This window comes from Myotis daubentonii, chromosome 16, assembly GCF_963259705.1.
Source record: "Myotis daubentonii chromosome 16, mMyoDau2.1, whole genome shotgun sequence".
NCBI lineage: Eukaryota > Metazoa > Chordata > Mammalia > Chiroptera > Vespertilionidae > Myotis > Myotis daubentonii.
Window position 1 is genome coordinate 47,296,196 of NC_081855.1, and position 26,507 is coordinate 47,322,702.

General features: G+C 39.8%; 1 protein-coding gene across 1 annotated transcript in view; it reads left to right on the forward strand.

Moving 5' to 3' along the window:
• The window catches only part of SKAP1 (src kinase associated phosphoprotein 1), a 254,985-nt gene that overhangs the window by 3,298 nt on the left and 225,180 nt on the right, over positions 1 to 26,507 (forward strand). The window contains exon 2 of the mRNA XM_059670733.1: positions 13,912 to 14,017. Coding sequence (XP_059526716.1) covers positions 13,912 to 14,017 — 106 coding nt within the window. The remainder of the gene's footprint in view (positions 1 to 13,911; positions 14,018 to 26,507) is intronic.

Genomic DNA, 26,507 nt, shown 5'->3' on the forward strand with positions numbered 1-26,507 from the left:
TTTCTATCCTTCTTTCCTTCTACTTCCTCTCTCTGAAATCAATAAAAACATTTTTTAAAAAAGAGAATGCATCCTAAATGTCCATGAGTTGGGGAATGTGGGGAGATTATATGAATGAATGACTCATCTTATGGAATATTTTGTAGCTATTAAAAAGGATGTGATATATATATATATTTGGAAAGTATCCATAACAGATTTTTTTTAATGTATTTCACTGATTCCTCACAGAGAGGAAGGGAGAGGGATAGAGAGTTAGAAACATCAATGAGAGAGAAACATTGATCAGCTGCCTCCTGCACACCCCCCACGGGGGATGTGCCTGCAACCAAGGTACATGCCCCTGACCGGAATCGAACCTGGGACCCCTCAGTCCGCAGGCCGACATTCTATCCAGTGAGCCAAACCGGCTAGGCTAGGGCATATAACAGATTTTTAAGACTAAGAAGCAAGGTGTACAATTATATATATATATATACCTGAAAATAAAATACCCCTCTCCCCCCAAAAAACAAAACACCCACAGCCTTTATGTTATGTATGTTTATGCAAGCCTAGAAAGAAGTAAGAAAGCATCTCCACCCAGCTGTTAACATTGGTTTCCTTGGGAGGGATGTGAGAGGGCGGGAGAGGGAGAGGGATTATTAATTATACTTCATACATCTTCGAATTGTTTGAACTGTGATAATGACCATGTATTGCTTTTGTAATCAGGAGAAAGCAGCCAGGAAGGTTATTTAAAAGGAAAAGGAACAAACAAAAGACAAATAGAAGCTTAGAGAGATCAGAGTGCTAAGGGGCCATTAACCAAGATTGTGATGATATTTTTCTCTTCTTAGCCCTTAGGGTGTGTGGAATTTTTTTTTTGTAATGTTTTCTTGGGCTTTTGGTAAATGTTAAAGCAGGGGGAGGCTTCTAGACTAACTCAGGAAACCGCTTCCTCAGATAGACTCTGTCAAGCTCTCATATAGAAATAGTAACTAGTCCCTATCAGCAAATAAGTATCTTCTAGATAAGTGACATGAAGGCGGGTACTGCCTTATGGAAAGCGGAGGAAATATTCAGGTCTGTTTTCAAATAATCAGGCTTCAGACACAGAGGTTATCTTTTTGTTTTTGTTTTGTGATAGCCATGCTGAAACCAAAAACAATGGGGTGCTGGCAGTTTGCATAATCTTTGTTCCACAGATATAAACGTAATCAGTTTCTTGCCTGTCTTCCTAGCCTGGCTTTCGAAGTCAGAAGCACAAGAGGCAAGTATGAAGGACCGAGAGTAAATATTTATTCGGTTCACAGTGTAATTTTGTGTGATGGAATGGGACCTACTGACTTTACCCTAATAGCTAGCAGGGCCCAACTACCGACAAAGTACCTACATCCTGCTTGGAATATGGATTAAAGCCAAAATAACAGCCACAACCTGGCTGCATTTAGTAGCAATTGCTGTGTTAGTGCTGATTCTGACATGCCTATGGTTACTTATTTTTAAACTTCCCTGGAAAGAAGCAATCATTAATCATTTCCTTCCAGATTGTTCTCCAGATTTGTATTGGTCGATGCAGCCAACCATAAAATCCTATTAACATAGAAAAACTCCAGCTCTGTGGAACTCACAGGCTTGCCTTGCTCTGGAAAGCGGAGGTTGTTCTCTTTAAGCTCTCCAACTTTTTTGTTATAAACATTTGTGATCATTTTTTCTCGCTTCCTCAACCAACCAGTCCGTGTTCCGAGCACCTTAACTCAGAGTTGTTAACAGTGAATTATCAGACTTTCAGAAATATATTGAGTTGCTCAGGGACGTTTCTGCCATAATTGCACCTGGATTGCTTTGTGAATGTCTATGCCTGTTTTATATTTTTATTTTTGTCACTTTGCACTGCGCTCACTGTATCTCTATTCCTAGTGCTACGGGAACATTAGGTAACCAAGTTTGTTGGCATTGAGATATGGGTAAAAGAAGGTATGTCTGAATGAACACAGTACCGAAACCTTTAGGTGGGGCCTTTGTGACTTGTGTTTTGGCTGCTTCCAGTATTTTTTTTTTTTTTGCTTGATTTAAAAAAATCTTTATTGTTGAAAGTATTCTCTCTCTCTCTCTCTCTCTCTCTCTCTCTCTCTCTCTCTCTCTCTCTCTCTCCCTCTCTCTCTTCCCTCATTGACCCCCTCTAGCCCACCCCACCTCCCCGCCCCAGGCTCTCTCTGTTCTGGGTTGTGTAGACCTAAATTAGTGGTTCCTAATTGGGGTAATTTTGTTTCTCAGGGGACTTCTGGCAGCACATGAAGACATTTTTCATTGTCACAACTGGGAAAGGTACTTCTGGCATCTAGTGGGTAGAGGCCATGGACGCCGCCAAACTTCCTACATAGGACAATCCCCACAGCAAAGAATTACCCAGCCCCAAACGGCGGTTGTGCCAAGGTTGAAAAACGATAGCCTAGACATATCCTTGTCCTCGAATTCCACAAAAGCCTGCCCACATGAAGTCCCTGTGAGTGCAGAAGACATCACTAGGGATTTAGGGGTACAGGATGTGGGAGGAGGGGTTTTTATTGCTGGGATGCAAATGATTTCAGTGTGAATATTAGACCTTCCTCTGCCTCAATGCCCCTTTGCCACCCCAGTCATCAGAGAGGACCCTCTGACCCTTCACCTAATGTGGTTCCCAGCCTTACACCTTCTCATGGGCACTGTCCCCTTTATCCTATCTGGAGCAAAGTTTTAAAAAATATTTTTTTTCCCATTGCCATGTGAAAAGACAGTGTATCTATATGTTTAGTTGTTTAGGTTACACCCACACATAGAGAAACAAGTTACTTTTCCAAACAACGACAGTTCTCTCCCTAAGAGGAATTCTAGTGCCAGCTATTAAGATAATAACATTTTTACCTCATTTATGTAAGTGTAATACTTAACCAATTTTTAATCATTTTAAATATAGGAAAAATAAGCTAAGTTTCAAGTTTTACCGTCATCTGAGAATCTTAACATACTGACATAACTACCGCAGATCTAATTTTTTCACATTATAAACCATTACACCCTACAGAAACCCTATAATTTCTGCTACATTTATTCATATTTATTTCCCCTGTGTTTCCAAGTTCATTGCTTGCTTTTCCGGTTTGTCAGTGCTGCATTATAGGTTAGGTGATTATAACAGATGGCTTTTCTGGTTTGGAGTCTTTGAGTTCCACTGTTTAATTTTACTATTCAGCTTTTCATAGAAGATAGGACAGATGTGGGCTCAGGAACAGAGTGGTCTTAGCATCCAGAGAGCAAGCTTTCCTGAAGGCTGATGGCTTTAATAAAATCGTTTATGAATTACTTAAATTCTCATCTAGGGTCTTCTTCTAACATTGTGGACATTCTAATACTCGTTTGTTATAGAGAAGTAAAAATTTTTATTCACCTAATAGGAGCTTTACTAAAAAGTAACCAATGGCACATATTTATACTTAGTTGAACCAGTAGTATGAATTAGAATTAAGGTACACATAATCCAGCATGAAAGTATGCCAGGGTACTTAGCTACAGAAAATATCTGTTAACTGCATTGTAATAAACCTCCTTAAAGTCACAGTCCCTTTAAAATAGATTCCCTTTCTGATAACTTTTTTTGTGAGCTTCTTCATGTATCATTTTTTTCATTCCTTCCTTCCTCCCTTCCTTCCTTCCTTCCTTCCTTCCTTCCTTCCTTCCTTCCTTCCTTCCTTCCTTCCTTCCCAGTATTTTTATGAAAGTTTGATATATGTATATACGATGCACAAATCTTAAATGTTACAGAAGGATGATTTTAATATATAGTATATACCTGCGTGACTACTGACTAGATCAAGACACAAACATTACTACGATCCTAGAAACTTTCCTTTCCAGTTCTGGAACTTCATACAATCAGTATGATCTCTTTTTTGTCTGTCCTCAACATAATGTGTGTTTTTTAAGAGTTATCCATGTTGTTCTGTGTATCAGTTTTATCCTTTTTATTAAGTAATATTCTGTTGTCTGAATATCCCACAGTTTACCCATTCTTCTGCTGGTGGACGTTGGAGTTTTCAGCTTGGGGTTATCATGAATGCAGCTGCTATGAACATTTCTTGTATAACATGCTTTGTGGACATGAGCACTCATTTCTCTTGGATAACTATCTAGCAGTAGCATTACTGGGTCATAGGAAAGGCCTGTGGTTAATTTTACTAGAAACTCTAAACAGGTTTCCAAAGTGATTCTACTTATTTTATACTCCCACCAGCAGTGTACGAGAGCTCTCATTGCTCCATACCCTCACCAGCAGTTGGTGTTGCAGTCTTTTTATTTTTACACATTCTGGTGGATGTTATGGTCCATATATTTTATTTAATTTACTAGAGGCCCGGTGCATGAATTTGTGCACAGGTAGGGTCCAGTAGGCCAGCCCCTATTGGGGCAAATCGGGCGGGGGCTGGTCAGGGGAGGGGCCTTGGATGCCCCTAATCAGGGTGTGGGGGCCGATCAGGGGTGGGGCCGGCCAGGGGGAGGGACTGTTGGCAGTTGGCCGGCCCCATCCCCTGGCCGAACTCCTGGTCGAACTTCTGGTTGAGGGGACAATTTGCATATTAGCCTTTTATTATATAGGATTATTATTATAATTATTTTTAATCCTCACCCAATGATATTTTTCCATTACTTTCAGATAGAGAGAAATATCAATGTGAGATGTTGTGCAATTATTCTATAATAAAAATATATTCATGAGTTATTTTTGTAATTAAAAATAAAATACATGGCTCTGGCTGGTGTTTCTCAGTGGTTAGAGCATCAGCCCATGTACTAAAGGGTCTTGGGTTTGATTTCTGGTTCAGGGCACGAACCTGGGTTGCAGGTTTGTTTCCTGCCCTGGTGGGAGTGCATAAAGGAGGCAGCCAATCTATGTGATGTTTAATTTAATGTTCAGAATACTCAGATATCTAGAATAAAATGTGGTTTCTATTAGTATTTCCATGGTGGAGATTATTGTGGTTTAGCAAGCGTGGTTTACTGGGCATGTCATGGTGGGTAGGCACAGTCTGTTACTAGAAAGGATGCCTTACTGTTAGCAGTTCACTCATGGAAGACTTCAGGATTATGCCAACAGGTCTTTACTGCCTGCCTACCATCATCAATCCAAACAGAAGGCCCCTGGGAGTCCCTCCTCTCTTTCATCTCCCTCTCTTCTTCTCCATAATCCCAACAACCCTTTTCTAACCCCCCTCCTGACAGAGGACCATCTCCAACCTGGAGGGGTGATGTCTGGTCTTTAAGGCTTTAACTCCTTCAAAGTGTTCAGAATGAAGTATCATTGAAAATTTAAGTAAAGATGAGGCTGAAGTAGATTTTCTTCTTCTCCTTCTCCTTCTCCTCCTCCTCCTCCTCTCCCTCTCCCTCCCCCTCCCCCTCCCCCTCCTCTTTCTTCCATTAGTGAATAGATAGTTTCCCAATATTTATTTAGGTGTTTTTTTTATAGGATGATGTTTTTATGGGAAAAAGCATCATGTTTTTAAAGTTGATTCCCATCTTGTGAGTATTGTGTCGGAAAGAGAGGACTATAAACATAATATTTTGATGGGGGATGATCATCCAATTTGGGATTACAGAAATTCTTTCTGACCTGAAACATGGGTCACTCCATGGGAGCCCATCCTTTCTCTACCTGTTTCCTAACTCCAAGCTCCAATGGTATTTGTGACTGGGGAGTGACTCCAATGGGCAGGGCTGGGAAAGGAGTGAGGAGCTGGGTATGAGCCAGGTTGGGGTTCTAAGGATTAGGGAAGAGAGCATTTAAAGGTCCAGAATGAGAGCAAGAATGTGGCCTCACCAAGGTGGGAGGTGAGAACCAGTGGAAGGACCCAGAGGGAAAGAATAGAATTTCCTCTCCTTAGCTCCTTCTCTTCCTGTCCTCCCTTCTCACCTTCAACTCCCTCTGCCATTGAAAGTAGGGCTGCCAACAGACTTAGAGGTGCTGTGGTAAGGGGAGGGGGTGAGGAATGATGTCAGAAGCCAGCAGAGGATTGTTGGAGTAAAATGACAATAAAATTAGCAGCAATGAGAGAATGGATATTTCTCTGCTCAGGCCCAACCAGGACAACCATTCACACTTAGAGGATATTTTCAAATACTTGGGGACTTCTTCTTACTAAAGAGAGGACCAGAGGACCTGTAATACTGCCAGAGACTGGGTGGAGGGGCAAAGGTAGGGACAATGGGGGCCATCTATAATACTGTCAATAATTTAAAGAAAGCATTATCATTTTTTTCCTCTTCTTCTTAATTCCTTCAAAAGATAACTGGCAGTTTAAAGCACAGATAAACACTGCATGGTATAGTTTATAACATAGATACATGTAAAAAATATGACAAAAATAGAAGAGAGGATGGAGAAAGGGGAGTAAGATATTCTTTAGTGATAAGATACTCTAAGTGGACTGTGATAAGGAGCACACTGTAATCACTGGAGAAACACTAACACAGAAAATAAAGAGGTACATTTTTAAAAATAAAGGAATTAAAGTACTAAAAAGCATTTGATTATTTTAAAGGCAAGTGTACCAAGAAAATGTGACATTGGAAAACAAATAGGTAAATGGAAGACCCTAAATCCATCCATAACAATAGTTATGTTCCATGTAAATGAACTAAACACTCCAATTATAAAGCAGAGAATGTCTGACTAATAAAAATGCAAAACCCCATTATATTCTGTCTACAAGTGACATCCTATATAATAAAAGGCGAATATGCAAATCGACCGAATGGTGGAATGACTGGTCGCTATGATGCGCACTGACCACCAGGGGGAAGACACTCAATACAGGAGCTGCTGCCTGGTGGTCAGTGCGCTTCCATAGGGGGAGCACTGCTCAGCCAGAAGCCGGGCTCACAGATGGCAAGCATAGTAGCAGCGGCGGGAACCTCTCCTGCCTCCATGGCAGCATTAAGGATGTCTGACTGCTGGCTTAGGCCCGCTCTCTCTGGGGAGTGGGCCTAAGTCATCACTCAGACATCCCCTAAGGGCTTCCAGACTGCGAGAGGGTGCAGGCCTGGCTGAGGGACCCCCTGAGTGCATGAATTTTGTGCACCAGGCCTCTAGTACTTCCATAAAAAAACAGATAGGATGAAAATAAAATAATGGAAATTATATAGTATGCAAACAGTAAGCATGAGGAAGTTGGAATGGCTATCTTAATGTCAGACAAAGTAGACTTCAAGACAGGGAGTATTATCAGAGATAAAGAGGGATATTTCATAATGATAAAAGGGCCAAGTCATAAGGAAGATAAAACAGTCATAAATTTGTGTGCACATAATAACAGAGCTTCAAAATAGTTGAAGCAAAGTCCAACAGAACTGAAGTGATTAAAAAGACATATCCACAGTTATAGTGGGGAACTTTACCACCCTCCCTCAGAAGCTAATAGAACAACTAGACAAATAATCATTAAGGAGATAGAGGATCTGAACACTATCAACCACTTTGACCTAATTTAGATCCATGGAATGATATGTCCAACAACTATAGAATACATATTTCTAAGTGTACAAGGAATGTTCACCAAGATATACCTTATTCTAGGCCAGTGGTTCTCAACCTTCCTAATGCCGCGACCCTTTAATACAGTTCCTCATGTTGTGGTGACCCCCAACCATAAAATTATTTTCGTTGCTACTTCATAACTGTAATTTTGCTTCTGTTATGAATCATAATGTAAATATCTGATATGCAGGATGTATTTAGGCGACCCCTGTGAAAGGGTCGTTCGACCCCCCAAAGGGGTTGTGACCCACAGATTGAGAACCGCTGTTCTAGGCCATAAAATAAGTCTTAATAAATGCCAAAAATCTAAAACCTTTCAGAGTATATTCCCGGACCACAAAAGAATTGTTAGCAATCAATAATAAGGAGATATCTATAATTTGAAATAACATAAATCAAAGAAGAAATATTCTTCTTTGAACAAATTGAATATTTCAAGTTGAATTATAAAATAAAGCATACCCAAATTTGTAGAATTTGTAGATTTCAATGCTTAAGGGAAATGTGTAGTTTTAAATGCTCATGTTAGAGAAATAAGGTTTAAAATCAATGATCTAAGTTTTCACCTTAAGAAACTAGAAAAAGAAAATCAAATTAAATCCCAAGTCAAAAAAAGAAAATAATAAAGATAAGAGCAAGAATCAATTAAATAGAAAGCAGAAAAAACACTGGTTGGTTCTTCTAAAAGGCCAATAAATTTGATAAACCCCTAACAGATTTATCAAGATTCATGAAAGGAAAAAATAGAAAACAAAAATTACCAATATCAGGAATGAAGAAGGGATATTATTAAAAACCTCACAGAAGTTAAAAGAATAAGGGAATAGTATCAACATCTTTTTGCCAATAAATTTAATAACTTAGATTAAACCAATAAATCCCTTGAAAAGCACAACTCACCAAATATACACAAAATAAAATACAAAATCCAAATACTCCTATGTCTATAAAAGAAATAGAATGTGTAGTTTTAAAAAACCTTTCTAGAAAGAAAAGTCAGGCCCCAATGATTTCACAAGTAAATTCTATTAAACATTTAAGGTAGAAGTAATACAATTCTTACACAAACTATCACAGAAAATAGAATAGAGCAGACACTTTTCAATTTATTTTATGAAGCCAATATAACCTGATATTGGAACGTTATAAATATATTAAGGGAAGAAAATTTACAGACCAATACATAATACATCTGCCCTTCAGGTTAAAAGATGATGCTATTCACAGTGAATGCAATCCGAAAGGTGCCTGAGCAGTACAGCTCAGAACACACTACTCACCACTGTACCGGGCAGAAACTTTGAAAGGCCCCTCAATAGATCACCTCCCTTATTTAACCAAGCTCACCCTCTATCTGATGGGTTTTCTTTTAAGTGGCCAACCTTTTTAGAACAAAATGTTTTCTAATATAAACATCATGTCACCTCACCTCAGGAGACCTTGGGTTACCTATGAGGTAGATACTACTATTTCATTTTCTGCATGAGAAAACTAAAATTAAGAAACCTGCTCCCAGCTTACACACTTAGCAAGTGGTGCAGCCAAGATATGGATCCAGGTAATCTTACTCCAGAGTCTGAGCTCTTAATCACTACCCTGGACTCCTCCTCCCAGTATATTAATGTAGTAAGCATAAGTACAGGTAGTAAATTATGGTGCAAATGTTTCTGAATACTATTATAGTATTTAGATAGATTGAGAGGGGAAAGGAAGAAAATGTATTTCTCAGACTTACAGACACAAACATATTTTACCGTTACTTCTAATATAAAAAAAAAAGGTATTACTGCTCATTGTAGAAAATTTGCAAAATACAGAAACTGATACAAGGAAGAAAATTATAATTACTTACAGTCCCACCACTCTTTCTGTTTTTATTCTCTAACGTGACCTTCTATCTTCATTTACAAAAATTAGATACCAAATGTTCTGAGGTTTTCCACTTAATATTGGTTAGACCATAGATCCATATAATGAATATATAGCCATTTAAAAATAATATTCATGAAGAAAATTTAAGGAACTCAAAGATTCTCACAGTATATTTTTAATACAATACTAAAGAAAAAGGAAGAGGAGAAGAAGAAAGAGGAGAAACAAAGTTGGAGGACTCAACTTCAGGACTTACTATAGCCTTGGCTGGTGTGGCCCAGTTGGTTGGAGCATCGCCCTGTATACCAAAAGGTTGCAGGTTCGATTCTTGGTCAGGGCATGTACCTGGGTTGTGGGTTCAGTTCCTGGTTGGGGCACATGTGGAGGGCAGCCCATCAGTGTTCTCTCTCACATCAATGTTTCTCTCTCTCTCTCCCCTCTCCTTCCCCCTCTCCCTTCTCCCTCCTCCCTCCTTTCCACTCTCTCTAAAAAAAGATGTATCCTCGGGTGAAGATTAAAAAAAAAAAAAGAATGGTACAAACATGGGAACATGTGCAAAGGTCTTGAGGTGACAGATCTCAGAGAGACTGAAATAATTTCAACTTGGAGGGCAGAACATAAAAGTTAGGGACAAGAGGGACAGAGGTGAAAGATTATTCTGGAAGGCTGCCTTGTAGCAATATACAGTATTTTGTACTAAAAGTAATAAACAACGATTTTAACCCTTTGCGGTCGTTTGTCTACTCTCAGCCACCACAGCAAGGAACCGTACGAATCTTAACTCTATTCATTCATGTATCAGTTCATAATTTCTCTGAAAGCTCTTAAGTGTCTAAGCGACCTTGTCACGAACCAAAACATTTCCCCGACAAATCGGAGATATCGAAACTCAATATAAACAAACGCGGTCGTTCCACACTTGCCATGCAAAACACCGTGGCGAGTCAGTCGCCTTTTGAGAGTGAAGAAATTGACAAGCTTCGGAGATACTTCGCAGAATTTCAAATAAAGCTTTACAAATTACGTTTAAATGTAATTAGGCATTCTCGCTTGTTAAGATATTTCAAAATAATACTCCAAAATGGCAAAAAGAAAGTTACCGAAAGAAGTGTACTGCGAATCTGAAAGTAACGATGAAGAGTTTTATTTTGGCACCTTGAATACTGACTCTGACATAGAAAGTGATAATGTTTGTAGTGATTCTACTAGTACTGATGTAGTTCCAAAAAAGAATTAATAAATCTTGTTTATCCTTCATAATCTTGCATATTATATATCACTGCTCTTTCAGTGGAAATTAATTCTGACCAGTACAACACCCATGTCCAAATTTAATACGACCGCAAAGGGTTAAGTCCCATATTTAAAAGGTAAGCACAGCTCTGGCAAAGATGCATCTTCCTATTATAATTCACAGCTGTCCTAGAACATAGATTCCTCAGTTTCCAGGCAGCTTACTTATTCCAGCAAATAATCCTATATAATAAAAGGCTAATATGCAAATTGTCCCCTCGACCTGGAGTTTGACCGGGAGTTCAACCAAGGGGCGGGGCCAGCCAGCCAACTGCCCTCGGCCCCTCCCCCTGGCCAGCCCTGCCCCTGATCGACCCCCGACCCCAATTGGGGTGGACCGGCCGGACCCCACCCATGCACGAATTCATGCACCGGACCTCTAGTCATAGAATAAGAAGATAGGAAAGGAAGAGAGAAGGCTAAGGGAACAGAGAGTATGTGGAACACTAGACATGATCTGTTCTTCACATCCCTGGGAAACAGCACTGCAGGATTGGAGGCTGGCTGAAAAGATTCTGACTTAGCAGGATGCACCCAAGATCACTAGGCTTTGTAGACTGGTGAACGTCTCTGACATACTCCCGAATCTCTGACCCTGTCCATTTGCAAGGCTATTCTGTTTATTTGGAGAATGATGTCTTATGGGTCACATTTTCCAAGTTTGCCTCCATCTATTTTCTAAGTAATGCTCCTGATACATTGAAAGGAAAAAAGTTGTTGGTGTTCCTGAACAGTTGCAAATGTTGTTTTGCTTCAATCAACCTTCTATATGGAGGCAGGATGAACAGCCAGTGCTGCTGAAAACAATTCCATCAACCAAACACCAATCAGAGTATTCCTAGAGGGGATATTTTGTGAAAGTATTTGAACTACTAAAGCAGAACTCACATTTCTAAGAGAAGGGTGGCACAAATTTTTGTCTATATTGGCATTATACATTTAAGATTTTGTATGCAAAAGGATTGGCATAGGCTAAAATGACAGTATTAAAGATGTCCCCCATTTTCCCTGCCTTTGCCCCCCTCCACCCAGTCCCTGACCTTCACCACACTATTGTCTGTGTCCATGGGCTCTGCATATCTCTCTATATAAAAGCCTAAGCGACTGTTACTACTGAACGACTGAAAGACCAGTCGCTATGACGTACAATGACCACCAGGGGGCAGATACTCAATGCAGGAGCTGCCCCCTGGTGGTCAGTGTGCTCCCACAGCCAACCTCCTGTGGCCCCTTCTCATGGCTGGCCAGGCCGAGGGACCCCACCCATGTACGAATCGTGCACCGGGCCTCTAGTATGCATATAAGTTCTTTGGTTAATCTCTTCCCATTCCCTCCACTTCCCTTGCCTCTGAGATCTGTCAGTCTGTTGCATGCACCCAGAAGGTTTTCTATATAGATACAAGATCATAAAATCCAAAAGTAGAGATAGTTTTATTTCTTCCTATATAATCTAGACTTTTTAAACTTCATTTTCTTGCATAACTTCCCTGGCTAGCACCAGTACAATGACTAGTATAAATGGTGAGAGCAGACATTCTTGTCTTGTTCCTGACCTTGGGAACAGGGAGAAGGTATTCAGCCTTTTACTATTAAGTATGATCTTAGCTGTGGGGATTTTGTAGATGCTCTTTATCAGGTTGAAAAATGTTCTTCTATTCCTAGTTTGTTGAGTGATTTTTATCATGAAGAGCTATCGAAATTTGCCCAGTTTTTTTTTTTTCTGTATCTGTTGAGATGATCATGTGATTTTTTTTCTGTTAATATGGTGTGTTACATTAATTAAATTTGGGGTACCATTTATTTTAACCTTTTAATTCAACTTCCCATTTCCTCATTCTTTAGTCTTCATAGGACCTTGGAAGAACCTACTAAATGACATATCCAGTGGTCGGCAAACTGTGGCTCGGCAAACCACGGCTCGCGAGCCACATGCGGCTCTTTGACCCCTTGAGTGTGGCTCTTCCACAAAATACCGACTTCTGCACATGGGTCACTAAGTTTCAATCACACTGTACGTGCGCGCCCGCACGTGGTATTTTGTGGAAGAGCCACACTCAAGGGACCAAAGAGCCGCATGTGGCTCGCGAGCCACGGTTTGCCAACCACGGATATATACAATAGATGTGATGCAGGGTATTGAAGTTGATGGTGGTCCTCTGGGAAAATTTTAATTTTTAGAACTTTATACCTCATCAAAAATGTTGATGATGACTACCTAGAATTTTGTTTGGTGACTTTTAATGCTGTGAATATAAAACAGATTTTTAAGAATATAAACAGATTATTATACAGTGGCCCAACTGTATAAATTCAAACATTATTTTGATAGTATATATGGTACAGTTTCATATTACAGGCACTATTTTTGGAGGTGGGAAATTTTAACTATATTATTTATATGCTTTTTTAGGGATGATAACCATTTTATGTGTAATAAAGTGTGTAGCTAGTATTTCTGACAATTGTAATCATTATCAATGTATTTTGTCTTTGAAAATTTATAGGTGCCCCCCAATTTCTTTCGACATAACATGATTTGTTTCATATTCTATCTTTCTACCATGTTCCTGTTTTATAATGTGTGCTCACATGAGTTGCCGTTTCCTTCTCTTAGGCACATTTTTCTTTTCCGTGTGGGTTCCTTCACTTGGCTGCATTGTCATTTTCATTGATGATGCAGCTGCTAATTAATGTTTCTTCTGTGAATGCCTGCCCTTTTGTTCTTGAGTTTGCTGTTCTGCTCTGTTTTTCTACTTCAGCTTTATTTATTGGTATTTCTGTGACCTTCCAGGAATTATTTGTAATATTTAGATGTTTATGAAAATGACAGTCCATCCTCTGCCATCAATGATAATTGCTACTTAAATATTCCTTTAAAGTCATTTAGAAAATAGTGTTTTCTTGTTGTTAATATATGCACTAACTTCCTAAATTTATAGCAATGTCTTGGATTATCAAAAGGTGTCACTTATAGGCATATAGAAAGTTTTATTTTTTATTCTGGTAAACTCTACATAACAAAATTTACCATTGTAACCATTATTAAGTGTACAGGTCTGTGGCATTAAGCGCATTCACATTGTTCTGCAACTTTAAAGTTTTTAAAGAGAAAATAATATCCATTTCTAAATTCTTCAGATTTTCCTCTTTTTCCTTTAGTACTTCTTTTTAGCTGATCTACTTTCCTCTTCTTTTAGATGCTGAGGAGTTTCTGGCGGAAGATTTGAGGAATGAGAACCTCAGTGCTATTGCAAGGGACCACAGAGACCATATTCTTCGGGGTTTTCAGCAAATAAAAACTAGGTTTGTATAAATGGTTCCATTCTTCTTCCTCATAAGTTTAAAACAGTATATAATCAGTAAAATCTACTTTAGTAGTGTATAAATTAACAAGATAAGACCTACCAACCATAGTTCTGTATACTTGGTAGAGGCTTAATGAATATTATTTTTTTTTGTGTGTATATGTACATTTATTTTATTTAAATGCAAGGTAAGTTCATCGTTCCCATGAAGCTTAATAAATGTTTACTGAATTGAATTGGAACTAGGCAGGTATAATTAGTAGAGCTTACCAAAATAGAAATAGTTTGCTAATTATGTGTCTTAAGATAATAATTCTGCTTTTAGCTTTAGACTATATTGGTCTTTATTGAACACTTTTGCAAAATGTGTGACAAGGTAAACATTTGTGCTTGTCCGCGTTACTAAAGGGAAGATGTTAGGCACTGTGAGATAATTAATTTTCACTATGATTTTTAGTCCTGATTTTACTTCCACGTCTCCTTCCCTAAAAAAAAACAAAAAAAAACAAAAAACGTAAACCCAGACTTACCTAGTTGATTCTTTGACTACATTGGAATGTTTTAGTCTCAGACTGGGTTGGAATATCATGCTCATTAAGATTTTTTAGTAAGAGGCTCACACCTAATGTGTGCCTTTTAGAATGTGAGCATCTGACAGATGCATACACCTGTGTCAGGGAGGAAGAAACAAAAACTTTCCTTTCCAATATACTTCTCACCCAGGTCTTACTTGAAATGTGGAAACTGAAAGAGAGCTGAGGATAAGTGAGCATTACTTTAAGCCTTTTCCAACCTGGTGGCGATGTGACTCGGAATGTTTGATCTGAGTACTCTTAGAAAAGGCAGAGCATCTGCAGGGTTATAATTGGGAGTTAATTTGTGTGGCTGACCGATCTTAGCATCTACTTTAGAAACCTCACTGAAACTCCTGAGAAGCGGGGAGTTTTATCCTTTCAAAGGGCACAGCCAGAATCTATTCCCTCCAGGAATGTGAGAGAACCTCACAAGATGCCCTGCTGGATCTTAATCGATCTTTCCTGCTGGCTAATTAAGCATCACTTTTACTCAGTGACTGGGGACTGTGTAATTATCAGCCTGGGTTGCCCTGAATAATTGAAACTAACAGAATGCAGAAGATGGGAGCTTTTTGAAAAGTGAAAATATTATAACATTTGGTAGGCTGGAAGAATGTTTAAAACAAACGCTCCCATAATGTTCCTTTATTAGGAGACTAGAGGCCCGGTGCATGAAATTTGTGCAAGGGTGGGGTCTCTAGGCTTGGCTGGTGATCAGGGCCAATCAGAGCCAGGCCAATCAGGGCTGGGCCGGAGAGGAGGTGATGGTCACCGGGCCAGGCACAAAAGGAACAGACGCTGGACGCTGACTCCGCCATCATTGGCACCCCGCCACCATGCAGTTCCCTTTCCTCCACTCCCTCCTCCTTCACTCCCTTCTCCTTCTCTCACCACCACGCTGCCACCACAACAGGTGGGCAGCGGGCTGATCAGGGCCTGCTGGCACGGGAGGTTGGCCACCAGCCCCAAGGAGGGTGCTGGCCCTCGGCCCCCCTGGGAAAGGGGCCGCATCAGCCGCCACCCACCCCCAGTTCCCTGTCCCAGCCTGGGGCCTGCTGGCTGTGGGGAGAGAACACATGGGAGGTTGGCCGGCTCGGGGAGGTTGGCTGTGGGAGCGCACTGACCATCCGGGGGCAGCTCCTGTGTTGAGCATCTGTCCGCTGGTAGTCAGTGCGCGTCATAGAGACCAGTTGTTCTGGTCGTTCTGGTCACTTAGGCTTTTATATACACAGATAAGCCCAGGCTTAGCTGTGAACCTGAAGGCTTAGTTAGAAACCCATAGAATTTTTATTTTTTTAATAATACAAAGTTGCCCTAACCGGTTTGGCTCAGTGGATAGAGCATCGGCCTGCGGACTGAAGGGTCCCAGGTTCGATTCTGGTCAAGGGCATGTACCTTGGTTGCGGGCACATCCCCAGTGAGGGATGTGCAGGAGGCAGCTGATCGATGTTTCTCTCTCATCGATGTTTCTAACTCTCTATTCCTCTCCCTTCCTCTCTGTAAAAAATCAATAAAATATATTTTTAAAAAAATAATACAAAGTTGACCTTTGTATAAGGATAGCAGGAGGAATCAAGGTGGGATTATTTTCTTAAAAATTTTTTTCTGTTTCTTTTTTGGGTGGAATTATTTTAAATTATATCACAGGGAGAAGGATGTCCAAAATAGAATTTGTATATGGAGGTACAACTGGTGTAAATCTGTAATAGGGGATGCAAAACAATTTTATTTCATCTGTAGGGACAAATATGCAATGAGTAGGAATTCTCCTTTTCCATATTTGTACCATGGCATTTGGAAAGGGCTGAATTTCAATCTGAAATTGGTAACAAAAGGTGATTTTTGTGGTGACTTGTTATCAGTTGCATATTACTTCTTAGTCCTCCTTTTAAGTGCACACACCCACACATACACACATAGACGCTGTATGTGTTATGGGGCAAAGAGGCTTCCTTGTTCTCAAAGAACATGCTGTGTGGTTTGTGGGATAGACATTCAGGAAATGATCAGCAGGAGCTTTAGGAAACATCTGCATTGCTGACGGGAGCTTTCTGTTCATTGATTTGTTGCAAGAAAGATGACACTTTATTTAGAATTTCATACTTATCAGATCACGGAGGAAATGAGGAGCCAGAAATTAGATACTGTACAAGAAAATGGAAAATGAAGCTTTCCTGTGGCAAGCTGTTTAAAGTCGCCTTATGGCCACCCATTCAGTCATTATCCTGTTAATGTAACCCTTGTTTTACTGATTCCTCTTCTTCAGCCATATTGCCTTTCTAGTCCCTGTTTTGCATTTATATGTATTAACACCAGTTGGTTTGAAAGCACCAAAAGCTTGTACAACGCCAGCCACATTTACTTTTGTTGTGTGACCCGCAGAAGCTGGGTGTGAAAAGAAATTTGGAAGTCATCAAACTTGAGATTTAGATGCTGAGTAACATGAAAAGAATTATTGAAAGTCATTAAAAAAAGTTTTATCTTTGCCATATTAAAGCAATAATATTCCAGGGGTTTGTGTTTCCTCCACGTGCTCATTTGTTTGTCAGCACTAGTAGTGTAGTTAGCCTCTCCTCTCCCAGACTTGAAAACAAAAAATAAATTCATATCTGTTACCTTTACCTACATATGAGTTTTTGGGCTTCAAGGTGTTACCAATGCAGGATAATGTTTTCCACGTAAGACAAAATAAAAAACGGATGGCAGTCTGTGATTCCACGGAAATGAAGCCCTGTTGTGGTATTTTATATCCTGAGCTGTGATGTTTATTGCTCTCCTTCAAACTGCCTCCTCATTTAAACCTTCTCCCTAAAAACTAACGGCTTTCATGTTCCTCGTCCAAGTTTTCATTGAGCTCTTTAGAGAATGATTAGGATGAAAGCCAGGCAGAGGCTCCTCCTGCTTCATTACAGTGGTCACTGCAGGATCAGCACCAGATGTGAGGCACCTGGAATGAAGCAGCCATCATCTACACTCAAATGCTTGGTGGTGTTCTTATGCATTTGGAGAAACAGTCGAGCGTTTCTTAAGTTTGATTCGGGGGAAGCCATCTGACAGCAAAAATACTTTCAGAGTTGGGGAAGGGATGAAGAAAATAGAATATCATTAGGGATACATTCTCTCTCAATGGCCTACTTTGGAATAAGTAGTCCTTTATGCTCCCTGTTGGAAGTGAAAGCCAGAGCCAATGGAAACAAACTGGAGTATTATTTCCTTTTGTGAAACTTAAAGGAGTTCCAAAGAGAGACAGGTAGATTGATGATAGCATATTGGAAAGGAAAGAAATAAAGAAATAACTTTATGTAACAGGATTATGGCACAAAACCCAAGACATTTAAAGTACAGGTTGAAGAGTATCTTGAACATGTCTCATTGTGGGTGGTTAGTATATAGCTCTGCATGAAACATTATACACGAGTACAAATACTATAAAAGTAATTCTAGTTTTCTTTGGGAACTCCAAGTTGTTGTTTTTTCAGATTAGCATGGATTTAGCTCTAAAACAGGATTTAGTTTAGGATATATCATTCAGATGTCTTTGTATTATAGGAAGAAAGCCAAGGAGTCTGATACAAGTTTTGGGAACAAGACTTTCAAAGTAGTATAAGTACTGTAAAACATCATTACCATTAGTTACATAGAGAGTTTTACTTTTCCCAAGTGCTGGTTATTGAGCTTAAAAACCCCAAAACAAAATGGAGTGTGCTTATCAAGAGAACGAATGTAACCCTAACCGGTTTGGCTCAGTGGATAGAGCGTCAGCCTGCAGACTGAGGGGTCCCAGGTTCGATTCCGGTCAAGAGCATGTACCTTGGTTGCGGGCACATCCCTAGTAGTAGGTGTGCAGGAGGCAGCTCATCGATATTACTCTCCCATCTATGTTTCTAACGCTCTATCCCCTTCCTTCTTCTCTGTAAAAAATCAATAAAATATATTAAAACAAAGCAAAAAACAAAGAGAAGGAATATATAATGTGCTGTTCGTACATTTGTGTTACTCGCAAGTTTAGATATGTGGCTATAACATCTCTTCCTATTCATGTTGCTACGTGTACTGGCGTTTCAGTGCCAACACAGAAAAAGAAAAAAAGAGTAGGAGGTAATTGTACCATTTATCAAAGTTTAAAGAGCTCTGAAAAGGCTCAAAAGTTATCACAATAATTTGACCACATCCTGACAGTTAAAAATCCATTTGTTCCTTTTTTAGGCCTATCCCTTCCTCCTATCCTTAAACCAAGAAAGAAAACAAAAACTCGCAACCACTTGGCGGCTCTCAACTGGTCAATTTTATGTCAAACTAGAGGCCTGGTGCACAAATTCGTGCACAGGTGGGTCCGGCCAGCCCACCCGATGGGGGCATAGCGGGCCGGGCCAGTAGGGAAGAGGGGCTGCAGGAGCCCCTGATTGGGGCGGGGCCAGCAGGGGGGAGGAGCCACCACCCCCCACCCCTGATTGGGCCAGTGGGCCAGCCACAGTGTGCATCTGGCTTTCCAGTCGCTTGGCTTTTATATATATAGATTCCTGTACTAGTTTTCTATTATCTGCTGGGAGTATGTTGAGATTTGCAATTGTGTTCAAGATTTTTGGAGATATATTTATCTGGGAGAAAGGGGTTATATTTATTTATTTTTTAAAATGAAAATGCTCTGCAGGTGAGGCTGATAATGATATTAACTGCTGTTGGCCTCTTGGTTTAACCTGAAATGGAAGATCTTATTGTGTTCTTTCATAGCAAGTCTCCTGTCCTTTCAAAGCAGCCTTGAAATGTACAACTCTCCTTTTAAATTCATGATTAGTATTTTGTTTATTCTTTCACTTGTGTGGGTCTCTTGAATTTGGTACCAGTTCCAAGATTAAGTTGATCCTTTTTTTTTTTCTTTTACACTGGCCTGTTGTGGTGGCATTAATGGGCAGAAGCTTCTCCCTTTGGGTATCCTATAAAATAAGCATTTTATGTAAGTAACTCTGTTTATAAAGATAGTTCCGTATTTTTTATGCTAAGTGATAGGTGGATTTTAAAAAAAGCCTGGATGAATAAATTTGTTCCTTTCAAAACCTTTTGTTAAAAATTCTCAGTGTTGAGCCCTTTAAAGAGAATATGTTCTCTCAAGAGTGCAGAGCGTTTTGAAATGTGACACAGGAGATAGGCAGGTAACTGAGCTCGCACCCTTCAGGTTGGACTAACCTGTTAGGATAATAAGCTGAGCACGGCTCTTCAGCCATATAGTTAGGGCACTGAAATTTGCTGTACTCCTGATAGAATTATAGCTCTCATTATCACATGGGCACATTCCTATTACCTGCTCAATGTGAATTTGTCTTGGAAGGTCTCAGGAAATCCTGTGTCAGTTTTTTAATACATGAAGCTTTTCTACTTGTCTATAAATGGAGGCTCTTATTTCATATATTGTGTGGAAAGATAATTTATATAACATGACCGTCTTTATTTTACCACCCTTGGCTTTGGCCTTGATTTTCAGTCTCATGTGGTCTGGAACTAGTTTTTTGTGCCAGCGGTGTAGTATTTTCTCTGCTTATTGAAAGCCAATAAAAAATGCCTGTCCATGTCAATCTATTTGTGGGTCTCCGGGAACCTGTGGCGCAGGGTCTTCTGGTTGTGGTTTGCTCTAATTTGCTTGTTTTCTCTTATTTCTGATACAGACCCATCCTGTCTCCACTTCCTGTGTTACAGTGAAACTGGAGCAAAGAGGAGAGAAATGCAAGAGTTGGGTCAGCTGTCAGGAGCCCAACTCTTTGTTCTGATGTTATTTCTATAACACTGGCTGATTCCATTGAAGATTTCCCTAACGATGATCTTACATTTTCTTTTTAAGTTGTCTTCCCCAAACATGTTTGGAATTATTTTCACACACACACACACACACACACACACACACCCACACCCATGGCAAGCACGACCACCCACACCTTGAAACCTTGGTTTGATTTCTTTTATGGTATCACTACATGTGTTTTTTTTAATTTGAAAAGTGATTCAGGAAATTTCATTTCCTTAGGACTTTATTTTATTTCATGATTCTGTTGAAAACGAGTTGGGTATAAAACTGGTTTTTATAATCACACCATGTGAATCATTTCTTCTTTGGAAGCCGGATCTTCTCTCCCACTGTGCAGCCTCATCCAGTCTCCCTGAAGTGCAGTGCTAGCAGGGTTGGTAATGAAATGCAGTCCTACTTATCACGCTCAGCAAAGAGCTCAGAGAAGACAGAAAAAAATCAATCCCACAGGAACTTCTCCAGCGCTGGGTACCCATATTTAACCCCCATGCATTTAAAATGGAAATGAGATATCTTAGGGTTTTAGTTTTTGATTTACACAAGATGTCACCGCCTCCTTGGCAATTGGAATATTTTATGGACCAACTGCTGACCCGTTTGGGAAGATCTCAGCCGATCGCCCCAGGTCCAGTTTAGTTTCTTCATATTTCTTTCAGAACTCCCAGCAGTGTTTTGCTGTAGTTTTGATTCTTCAAGCTTCAAAGGATGCCCCTTCCAGGGCCAATCTTCTGAAAGAAAAAAAATTAGTGTAGGGGAACGAACAGTTTATAAAGGAAAGGGCAGCCATCCCTGCGGCAGCTCTTACTGTAGGTGCTAATAAGGAGTTTACAAACCAGGAATTCCGTGGCTTTGTAAAGCCAAGAAAACTCCAATCTGATCCTAGTGCTTTGTTATGAAATTCCCACTTGGAGTGACTCAGGCTCCAGTAGTCCAACTTCAAATTATTTTATTATAGACACATAGCGGCTTGTGTAAGATGCATGGTCATTGAATGTTCAAACTCAAGCTCCCTCAAATTTGTGAGCCTTTTTGAGATTCTCATTATAATTTACAGAAAATTGCCTACCCACATAACCTCCCATTAGCTAGTTCCTAAATTATGGTAGTGAGTGTCTCATTAGTGAATTCTGCCATAACCACAAAGTCCACTCCGCAGTTTGGTGATTGAGGCCTTCCACCATGTCTGCCAAGTGCCTTTGTTCCTTTGTTAATGAGAGAACTGAGATATAAGAAATGACTCAAAGTAACAGAATTAATACAAGATTAGGATTTAGAATGTAGAACTACCAATTGGTTGCTTAGTTTGCTTAGCCAAGTCATTGAAAAAAGAACGAATTGGCATCTTTCAAAAGGTTATTGGCTTAAAAGAACTATAGCTAAATTTTGAAGTTTAGTTAATTATATATGTGTGCTGGAATGCTTAGGGTTGGAGTGTACTGATGTCTGCAATTTATTTTGGAATGCATCAAAAAATAAAGTGGATGAATAAATATGTAACAAAGCAAATATCGCAACATGTGAATCATAGAGTCTAGGTTGTATTCCTCTTTTTACCTCTTTTTTTAAAAAATATATTTTACTGATTTTTTTACAGAGAGGAAGGGAGAGAGATAGATAGTCAGAAACATCGATGAGAGAGAAACATAGATCAGCTGCCTCCTGCACATCTCCCACTGGGGATGTGCCCGCAACCCAGGTACATGCCCCTGACTGGAATCAAACCCGGGACCCTTCGGTCCGCAGGCCGACGCTCTATCCACCAAGCCAAACCGGTTTCGGCATCCTCTTTTTACCTCTTATGCATATTTGAAAATTTTCATAATGCTACAAGGTTGCCAAAACATTACTTGTTTCACTTGGCAGTTCAGAAACCATAGATTTCATTCACTGTGGTTTCAGAAAACCATAGACTTCCTCAATTTGGAAATGTAATAAACACGTTTGTGATTATTTTAGGATGATAATTTTCTAGGAATAATATTATTTTTGGATAAGTGTGACTAAGGGGTAATCTTCCAGTTTGTTATTTCTGACATAACTAACTTTATGTAGCCAACTTTTATACGTCTTTAAAACTTCCAGGCCAGCAATTATTGAGAGCTGAAATTTAATTCAAACATTCTGCCCAGGAGATCCTGAAATTTTGTTTTTTTTTAAAGGAAAGGCAATTTCTGACTTTTCTCATAAATTTGATAAAAGGAAAGCTAATATGAGATTGGTACTCCAGTAGGAAATGGAACTCAATTTTACATTTTTTAAATCATTTTATGGTATTAAAAATGACAGAGGTTAGAAACAAAGCTCTTATTCTTTTATTGAACTAGAATTGAAAGTGGCAGAAAATCATTTTGGCCCTAGTGCAGTAAATGTTATCACTAAAACATGTTCAGGGGATATTAGGATAGTCTCTCAAGCACCGGAGACAAAAGTTCACAGAACAAGAACTGATTTTTCTGTCCTTATCTTGAAGTTATTAGATGTCCAGGAGATGAAAGTATCTTAGCTCTAAGAGGACAGGGATGGAGTATGTGTTGAAAATGATAATGTCTCCATTCTGGAGAGAGGTGAAATGGAGAAAATATGGTGGAATGGCGGAGTTCACAGGGACAGGAGGGCTGGCCCCTGAACCAGCCCCCGTGGGGGCAGAGAAATCCAGAACCAGAGAAAATTAGACTTGTGCAAAATGGTGAGCTGACGATGAAAGTGGTAAGAAAGCAAGCAATACTATTCATGAAAAGAACTGTTTGAAGATTTCTTTTAACCGAGAAATTAAACTGCAACTGTCAGCAGCTACTTTATTTGGAGAATCTGGTATGAAAGAAATTTTAAGTCCATTTGGGAAAAACCAGTATTTTTGAATGTGCGATTATTCTTTAGAATTTTGTGTAAATGGAGCAGGTTGGTAGGCATATGTTTGCTGATCCTATAATGATTAAAATTCAGAATAAGTAAGACTGTTATGAAATTGAGTTTTCAGGTTCCAGCCAGTGTTCTATACTGCCATATGGCATCCCTAGAATTAATTGCTGTTCCCAATCTCTCCTTCTTTTACTGAATAGCTAGGTGCCCTGTTTGAAATATTAGAGGTTCCACAGAAGTATTTAATCACATGAGGTAGATGCTTGACGTGTTCATGAAAGCAGTGTGTGTAGCTAGAAGAAAAAGCCCTCTCCCTTTTTTGAGGTTTTCTACCCCCTCCACCCTTTTTTATTAGAAAAATAAATGGATTGGAGAGTTAGCAAGGAAAAGAGGAAAGATTCTCAGGATTTTACAGGTCAGTGCAATAGAAAAGGTAAAGCAAAGGAATCTTTTAGGCTAGAGTCTTTAGCTCCTTGATACTCCAAGCGTGGCCATGGACCAGCAATACCAACATCACCTGGAAACTTGTTAGAAATGTGTACTCTCAGGCTTCATTGAATCAGACCTACTGAATCAAAATCTGCATTTTAATAAGATCCAAACATTATTCCATACTAGAGGCCCAATGCATGAAGATTCGTGCAAGAATAGGCCTTCCTTCCCCTGGCCACCTTCCGCCTCTCGCCTTGTCATGTCAATGTGCATATTCCCTCCTTATTGGCTGTGGGCGCTGCCATCTTTATTGCAAAGTGATGGTTAATTTGCATATTACTCTTTTATTAGATTGGACTAGAGGCCCATTGCACAAAGAGATTCGTGCAATAGGCCTTCCCTTCCCCTGGCTGCCGGCACCGGTTTTCCTCCGGCACCTGGGACCCAGGCCTTCGCTCTGGACGGAGCCTTTAGTCTTCACAGCTCCAGACGGAGCCTTCAGTCTTCACTCTGCCGCTTTGCCCCTACGTATGCAAATTAACCGTCATCTTGGTTGGGTTAATTTGCATACTCTCCTGATTGGTTGGTGACCGTAGTGGAGGGATGGTTAATTTACATGTTTGTCTATTATTAAGTAAGATGAGCATTAACATTTGAAAAGACTGCTGTAACACACACTTTTAAAAAAATCCTCACCTGAGGATATTTCTTCCATTGATTTTTTTTTTTTTTTTTAGATAGAGTGGAATGGGGGGAGGGGAGGGAAGAGGGAGAGAGAGAGAGAAAGAAACATCAATGTAAGAGAGACACATTGAGTTGTTGCCTCCTGCATGTGCCCCAACCAAGGGGATCAAGCCTGCAACCCAGGTATGTGCCCTTGGCCAGGAATTGAACTGCAACCCTTCAGTTCGGGCTGACGCTCCAACTGAGCAAAACCAGCGAGGGCTCTAACACATACTTTCAAGTTCATTTTAAATTCAGTTTCTCAGAACTGAATACATATCTCTGAAGATTATAAACTCTTCAAAGGCATGAATGGTCTTATATTCATTAAAGAAAAAGTCTAGCATGGTGCTGGCATGTGGTATGAGCTCAATAATGTGAGTTGAGTGAATGAACTGTTACAAATGTGTTTTTAGGTCCTAGGCTAAAACTTAAAAGAAGGACCCTCTTTATTAGGAAATTTACTGTTCTGTAGCCAGCCCCACATATTCTTTTCCAGAAATAGTATTCTTTTTACTGAACATTAGAGGGGCCAGAGTCATCTATAAAGATCATGTCTATTTCTTCAAATGTCTCCTATGATAACATTTCTCTCATTTTTGTGATAAAAGGTCACAAGACTGCAGGCCATGTATTAGAATTCTGTTAGAGTATGGATGCCAGTCATTCCAGCCATTTTTGTTCCCCAGCCTCAGCCCTCTGTCTTCGGTCATCATCCTTCCTATTCAGCTTTGTACTTCCTTGTCTCCACCATCTCTCATCTTTCCCAAAGACCTCTCTTCTAATCCTTTCCCCTGTGTTTCCTAGAATCTATGTGCTTTATAATCAAATTTTACTGTATCCTCAACCTCTTTTCCCCATCTCTGCCTAAGTAAAACATAGCTCTTCTGCAGGATACTGTTTTGCTTGAAGTAACCTTAAATAGGATTTGCTCATTTCCCAGAAGTGCCGTTGGCACTCTTCAAGCTCCTTGCTGCCACTTTTAGACTTTTGCTATTCAATCTTGTCCAAAACCTCTCCCCTGTTGAGATTTGTCTGCGTGGCTTTCCCATTCTCCGTCCCTCTGTCATCTTTTGAGTTCAGAGTCCCTCCTCACACTGTCTGAGGACTGAAGCACTGGCTTGCAATTGTCATCTTCATTCCACTATTACCACTGCCCCCAGACATCCTGTCTTTCAGCTTTTCCTTCTCTATTACATCTCTCCATTCATCATATAAATATGCTCAGATGTCTTCTCATATTAATAAAAACATTACATCCTGCACAGTGATTCCCTCTAGCTACTCTCCTGTCTCTGCCCCCGTCCCCTCCCCGGATTTTTACCAGTTTACTTTTAATTTTGCAAAGAATCCAGGACAGAAAGGATTAGATGTAGAAATGGCCATTGTCTGTTGTAACTTAGTGCTTAATGGAAGATTTAAATTCTTAGACTTATGGGAAAATTTTTTGTTGGAACATTATAAACAAGCAAAACAAAAAAAAAATAGTTGGAATCTTCTTTTAGACTTCAGTACAGTGACTGCAGATGACATGTCTAATTATGACGAAGAAGGAGCATGGCCTGTTCTTTCTTTCTTCTTGCCTTTTCTTCTCTTTTCTTTTCCTTTTTTACAGACAAACTTCTTAAAATAAAAGCCTAGACTAGCCATTTCTATTTTCCTCCTCTGTGGTTACTCCTCAGTCGCCTAGAGCAGAGCAGAGGAGGACCTAGGGACTGGGGTTCAAGCAGGGGAATAATAAGACAAGGTTTGTACCTTAGGCCATTAGAATAATGATGGTGCTAATGACATAGCAGGCTCTGTTTCTAGCACGTAACTCTCTCATACCCACATGCAAGTAACACTGTTTAGTCTTTGTCTTAATTTGTCTCTCTGCAGCATGTGACACTGTTAATAGCTCCCCTTTCCTCAAAAAGTTAAAAAAACAAACCAACACACCCTCTCCCTGTTAATTCCCATGATAATAGTCTCTCCTAATTTTTCTTCTTTCTTTAAGTAACTGTCTGATCTATATTCTTTTTTCTTAAAAAAGCTCTTTCTTGAGCTCATTTTCTGCCCTGCCCTCTTCACTATTGTCTCTGAAGCTTGCCTCTTTTCTCACC